The sequence below is a fragment of the Halichondria panicea genome, chromosome 1 (assembly GCF_963675165.1).
Source record: "Halichondria panicea chromosome 1, odHalPani1.1, whole genome shotgun sequence".
Classification (NCBI taxonomy): Eukaryota; Metazoa; Porifera; class Demospongiae; order Suberitida; family Halichondriidae; genus Halichondria; species Halichondria panicea.
This window is the reverse complement of record NC_087377.1, coordinates 14379819-14386684: the sequence shown is the minus strand read 5'-3', so window position 1 is coordinate 14386684 and position 6866 is coordinate 14379819. Positions and strand designations below refer to the sequence as shown.

Genomic DNA, 6866 nt, shown 5'->3' with positions numbered 1-6866 from the left:
AGTCGGTGTGTGCTCCAGAGGCTATAATTAAATTATAAAAATTCATGGCCAGGTACACATTAATGCATTTCTTTGTATCCTCGACACTGTAAACACAATCTTCATGGCTAAGGCAAAAATCTCTGACAATTCTTGGATATTACATTTCTGTGATTTGCTGTTCTGACGATTGTTATATCGCAACCAGACCTATTGTATGTCACACAATCAACAGATAAACAACTGTAACCTTCCAATGTAAATGGTTTACTTACCTTTTGTTTACTCTAGTTGTTTTTATAACTTTGTATCCCACCGAGACCCATTAAGATGCTACGAAGTTAATAACAGTGCATCAAGCTGTTGGGAACTTGTTAGTTTGTGAAACACACAAAAAAAACATGTAAGTTGGTATAATTATACCAATTCAACATACCAAGGTTGTCAACAGAGTGCCACATCCAATAAACAGGACCATGCAGAGAATCAGTGTGATGATTGAGATTTGAATGCGTTTCATATAATGAACATGAAGTTAGAACACAGTATGCTCACCACCTTTATGGTGCCATTGCCAATACTGATCTGAGTGACAGAACTTAATTTGGTACATTATCATCGTATAATTATAATGTGGACAGTAAAGTATCCTAAAATAATATTAGTGGCAAGGATGACACCTTCTCAACTGTATATAACGATTCTGTAGGTGTGTGGGAGTTACAATACATTTTAATACATGCACGTCATGGATACTTGGATATAAAATAATCTTATTAACCTGAAGTAAAGTGTGGTCTGTAACGCTCACAGACATGCCCACTGTCTCGTATTTCAAAGGGAAGGGGTGTTAGAAATAGCCTTGCCGATGAGATCGATCCGAGTCAATCTCTCGGTAATGGAGGGAATCTTTACCAGGAAGTTGAATGAGGGAGGCTCTTATTATAACATGCAATTGAGTCATTGGAGGTGATAAACTAAAAAACTGGTGCACTTCGATGTTTTCAACATCACCAGTTCCTGCATGAGTCTATTCCAAACGTCCTTGCATTATGAATAGGTCTCAAGCATGCAAGCTCATGTGTCCTAGTACGTGTGCATATACCTATAAGGGCAGAAATGACCTCAAAATAGCAGGACCCTATATACATGCATTGTCAGTGAGTGGACTGACTGATACTTATGAAAGGCCAGGTCTCAACTTGCACTCGAATATCTCTCTTATTTATATAGTACTGAGAGTCCAGCTCTACAGATATTTAGCCAAGAATATACACAGTGGGTTAATGGTATTATATAGCCATAATGTGATTAGCCTCGATCCCAGGCCGCACTTCACTCAGGGAAGTGGGTAAAGCCTTCTCTGAAGAACCCATGCATGCACATAGTCCAGCACAAAGTACAGCTTATAGTGCTCGTTTGAAAAAGTATATTAATTTTAGTCCTAGAAATGGGTGAGTCATGACATTTCTCTTGGGCATGATATGTTTCATCTTTGTTTTGCGTTGGTGCCTCAGTTTCCTTGCGTCCAACCCAATTAGACATGTGTGCATGTTATCGTGTTCGTGTGTGTGGTGAACGTATGAGTGTCTGCAATGGACAAACAATGCTGGCTAAACATAGTACTGTACTGTGCATCTAAAGAATTCTAGGGGGCTATTTTAAGCAGCTTAATTATTCCCAACAAATATAATTATGATAATACGCATGCAATACACTCAGATGTTACGATGACAGAATTGTACTATACATTAATTGAAATTCTTTATGAAATTGTGTGTGATTGACTAGTTACTATATATAGGTGCCGTCCGTATAAGTTATAGTTAAACAATGGCCTCGAGTGGTATATTTGATTTACACGCGAGAGTAATCTGATAAACCACGAGGCGCAGCCGAGTTGGTTTATCTGATTACTCGAGCGTGTAAAGCAAATATACCACGAGAGGCCATAGTTTAACTGGCTTGTACTATGTTTAGAACTGTACTACTATGTTTAGCTACTTCCTGTCATGCTTCTTCAATGAATATGCTTATAACTACTGTTTGACGTCACTGTTGCTATAGCTATGCAATGAATTTGCTATCTTTTTAAAAACGCTGTGACTATTCTTACGGCACTGTAAAGGTTGCTTACCTTGCTATTCTTACGGCATGGTGAACTTTCACCTCTGACCATAATAATAATTTATGCGCATGCGCTATAATAGATGAGTTAATAATCAATACATAAAAATTAAATGACAGGATCTACAAAACCAGTGCTTGCTTTTAGGAGCGTTCTTCAATCCAACACACTTCAAGTGAAACCATCCAAGACAACTATCACAGCCAATGCTTTCACTTGTAGATAAATCAATGCAGCATATTGAGCAAGTCCAATTCCCATGAACAAGCAAAGTATCTATGCTATTTTGAAGTAAACTCCAGCCATCAAAAGTGAAGTATTTTTTGATTTGAGCAATGCAAAAATTGTCATCCAAGCACTTTCTGGGTATTTTCTCAGGGCAACATTCCACTTCATGTTCTTCAATAAGGTCCCCACCTCTCACTGCTCGTTCAGTGACTTCTTCATCGACAAACCAGTTGAGCATAACTACAGAAGGAGAAGGGATAATTATACGCCTATTGCACACCATGCATGCAATGATGCACATCCAGTACACGAGGTCATGGACGTCATAATTATAGTCACTATCAAAGCATTGATAGCTGATAATGCAGAGAGTATTAATATGCTAGAACTATAGTCTACTGGTACAGTACACTAGACAAAATTAATTAGCAGTCAGAATTCTTACTTTTGGCACAGCCTCTTCTGTGTAGATTGGGACTTATATTCTCTGCCTCCATGTACACATGCATAATCAATTTCTGAATACTTCAGTTTGTCGAGAAAAGTTCTCTTTGGAGCCCTTCTTCTAGCTGCTTCAATACTCCTAGAGCTTCTTGTGTAAAGAGTAACAAAATTAACCTCTTCCCACTTCTTAATAATTTCGGCCAGTTCCTCGAAAGAGCAGAACTCCTGGCCATTCTGTAGATGGAGCAAGTCTAGCGCCATATTGATTATACCCGGGTAACTTGCTACAGGAAGTTGCTAGCCTCTATCCCAGGCCGGCCTTGAATCGAGGCTAGGAAGTTGCCAGAGCCAGAGGTGAAAGTTCACTATGCCGTAAATATAGCAAGGTAAGCAGCCTTTACAGTGCCGTAAGAATAGTCACAGTGTTTTAAAAAGCGCGATGGCTGATTCAAGCAAGCGTCTATGATTCAAGCAAGCAATTGTGAAGGCTGTATTTCTGCATCTTTATAGAAGGCACTTCAAGAAAGTACACTGGTGCTACTTGTCTACAAAGAGTGCAAATGTACCCGAAAATATCATTCCACAAGCCTACTGTACTGGCCCAGTGCAGTGCAGTCTCTTTAGTCTGAGAAACACTTGGCAGTCTGGACCCTTCTTACTGCTCCTGGTCCCATGCAGCAATGCAATAAGCAGGTTGTGACAACCAATGTTGAAAGTTGAAAAAAAGCAACACAAACAAACCAGTATCGTTCGGTTCACGGAGTTCTTCTAAATTTGCCTCCTTTTTGGAACTATTCATCGCTCGAACTTGGCTCTTTTTATGTTGACTAAAACATTAGTAGACCCTTTTTTGTATTGAATTCACTCTAGCTCTAATATTGATTGAATTGAGTAGATCTAGTGTGTCATTGTTTTAATTGAAACAGTGTGTCAAAAAACCCAATTTTGTTGCAAAGGTGGGATACTGTATTCAGTTCTAGCTGTACATGTAGTTTGACCACAAGCCATGGTATATGGCTATTATACACTAGGGTATAACAGCCATATACCATGGCTGTGGTCAGACAGGTTGTATAAGTAGTATAAACTACAACTGAAGCCTTTGATCTTTGGTGCAACCATAGTACAATTATGTATATATAGCCATTTATGATATGCTTGTGCAGTGGTTCTTATCCCTCATTATTAGGAGTCCACGTATATATAGTCGTACTCGTGCAGTGGTTCACATCCCCCTATCTGACCCACAGCACTTGTTAGCTGACAATACGACTGATTAGACTTCAACTCTATCTGCTCCTGCTCAATAGCATTCAGCTCAGGATGCTCACCCTTCGGTTTCGCTTTGATCTCACTGTACTGATGACGTAATGACAAATCTTGCTGGATTTTGCTGGCTGGTGTTGAACATAATGGACAAGCAGTCACGTTGCTCTTGGCAGTTGAAAACCTCTTGTCTGTGTGCCCGTAAGACTCGTTAGCTTTCAACTCGACTTCTGTTATATCCGAGACATTGCCTTTGACTTTCGCTAAACCAACCTTGTCGTACAAAACACTGTTAGAATGTTGACCTGATTTTCTTTGTTTGGGAAGTGTAGAGGGTGGGCTTTTTCTACTAGGTGTCGTCATTAGCTGGCTGTCATTCGATAGCTTCTTCTGTATTGGAACCATTTCGTTAACGCCTTCGGTATGTAATTGTTGGCACTCCTGAGAATCAGGTGTCTTCTGAATAGCAAAATAAATTGTCTTAATTTGAAACACAATTTAATTACCTCAGGTGACTCTTGAGTGTTATATTGAGCTCTTTGTGAAGAGATGTTCGAACGAAGAGCATAGTCGCAATGAGACCTATATTACATAATTAACTGTACTGCATGATAAAGGAAGAACATACGTCATGTTTTCAGGCTTGTTTTGGGTTCCTATACACAAAATAAGATGTATGAAAAGATGTATACAACATTAATTACTCTCTCCAAGTTACCTTTAGTGGGCTGCTTATATATTTTATATCGTCTGAAGACCCAATAGAGGAGAAGGATTCCTATCCCAACACATGAAATTACTAACATTGCATCAAGCAAACTGTTGGGAACTTCTTGATTCAATAAACACACATCTGTATTAAAAACAATGTCACACAAAGTATTGCAAATGAGAGTTGGCAATACGCACCATTTGAAATAATCGCAAAGGTTGTCAACAGAGTTCCACACGCAATAAAGAACATGAAGAGGATCAGTGCCATCAAGATTTGAATGTGTTTGTTAGAAATGAACCTGGAAACTGTAGGATGACCCTCTGCAATAATTATCATAATACTATAATTATTATTATACCAATACTGATATGAGTGACAAAAATTAACGTATATATATAATAATTATACTTACTATTCAATTTTAATTGGCACATTACGATTATAGTGTGTACAGTAGAGCATCCTAAGAAACCTGATGTAATGGCAATGATGACGCCTTCTCTTCCACCCAACTGGAACGATTCTGTAGGTGTGTGCAGTATATATTGTAGAAAATGAGCATGCATGCACACATGTTATGAGACAAGATCTTGCCAATTGAAGTGGCTCTAAATTATTATCTCAAGAAAAATTCCTTCCCGTACCTCCTGATTCTGTAACGTACTCAATTCTCTCTGCGATCAGTAAGGTATCATTCACCAACACTGAGAACTCAAAGTAGTACATAGAACCAGGTGTGATGTGTGAAAGTAAGACAGGTGTTGTGCCAACAGGATTCATGATAGGATTTGATAGATTTCCATATTTGGGATCTGTAGTGTATCGAATGGTACACGTTTGATTTCCTCTAACATATCTATGAATAGGTAAGCACTGAACATGAACTTGGCATTTCGACGACTGATTAACAGCAGGTCGGAAATATTGATTATAGTAATCTGTAAATAAATAAAAACGATCAATAAATGTAATACTACCAAGTTAAAGCTCTCACCAATAGATGTGGGGTAAACTACTGGTTCACTCTCAGTGTCAGCAATCTTGGCTTGTAGGGTAATTTCACTCATATTATCTGTACAATTACTGAAAACTGACGAGCAAATATTATCTTGACAGGTGCTTGGGTTGATCCACGTCCACCCACATCCAGTGACATTGATGAGGTATTCTTGGAAATTTTCGTATTCAGGACAATCTGGTTGCTATAGCAGCCGTGCAGTGCGCATTCAAATCTTTATGTCTTAAGCACTATACTTACCTGAAATTTCCTCCATGATACATCTACACTAAATATAAGTCCGAAGTTATAGCGTACGATCACAGCTGTATAAACTTGAGGACTAACAGAAGGAAAGGATGGCTGCAAGATGCTGATATTCACTGGCACTGTCTTGTTTAAAACAAAAGAACCACAAGAAATAGTTTTAATATTCTGGTTGTAGAGCTCTGAGAGATCAACAGTGAGAATTGTTGAAGCGTTAATTCGTGACTGATTCATTTGGTTTTTGTATGCATTGAACTGTGTTAACTGGTAAAATGGAAATGCTACGATTGGGTCGAGATTACGTACTACACTATCAGGTTGAAAACTAACAATTACTTGTTTGCTGGTATTGTATGTCCATTGCACAAAAGGAAGATTTGTAACATTGCAGATAAGTTTAACAGTAGTAGAACAGTACAAACCAGAAAGTGTATCTTTTCCATCATCCGTAATTACACTTACTGACATTCCTATATAATTATTGTCCACAATTAAGTCAATAAAGAGTCTCTAGAATAAAATTGTTTCACTTACCTTGACAGTAGTATAACCAGCTTAGCAGAAAGATTACAAAGCATCTTGTATAATATTTCAGCATAGTAATTGGGTATAGCCTTAGCTTCTGAGTAAGTGAGTAACTTAGCAATATAACTGTGTATAAATCATGACTGTTTAAAGTCTTTATCTGCTTCCTGTTGCAGTATTGTCAATTAATATCAGGAATTCATGTCAATACATGATTGTATAAAGGCACAATCTCATAAACACTATATAACAGTGAGAATTGTACAAGTGGTAAACATAAAATAATTATTATGATACACATAAAAATCTCGTAAATC

General features: G+C 38.0%; 1 protein-coding gene across 3 annotated transcripts; it reads right to left on the bottom strand.

The window, feature by feature from the left end:
• Positions 1-2074: 2074 nt before the first annotated feature.
• On the bottom strand, positions 2075-6690 carry LOC135351193 (uncharacterized). 3 transcript variants are annotated; one of them, XM_064550144.1, is made up of 10 exons: positions 6559-6690; positions 6019-6494; positions 5755-5962; positions 5405-5698; positions 5173-5283; positions 4955-5080; positions 4764-4898; positions 4674-4701; positions 4552-4627; positions 2075-4504 (listed from the first exon to the last, which is right to left on the bottom strand). In XM_064550144.1, exons 1-10 carry the CDS (start codon positions 6620-6622, stop codon positions 3965-3967), a joined length of 2058 nt encoding a protein of 685 aa, XP_064406214.1. In that variant the 5' UTR covers positions 6623-6690; the 3' UTR covers positions 2075-3964. The 3 variants fall into 3 exon arrangements, with proteins under 3 accessions (XP_064406214.1, XP_064406222.1, XP_064406230.1); XM_064550152.1 differs by having other exon boundaries at positions 2075-4501; XM_064550160.1 differs by having other exon boundaries at positions 5405-5572.
• Positions 6691-6866: the final 176 nt, after the last annotated feature.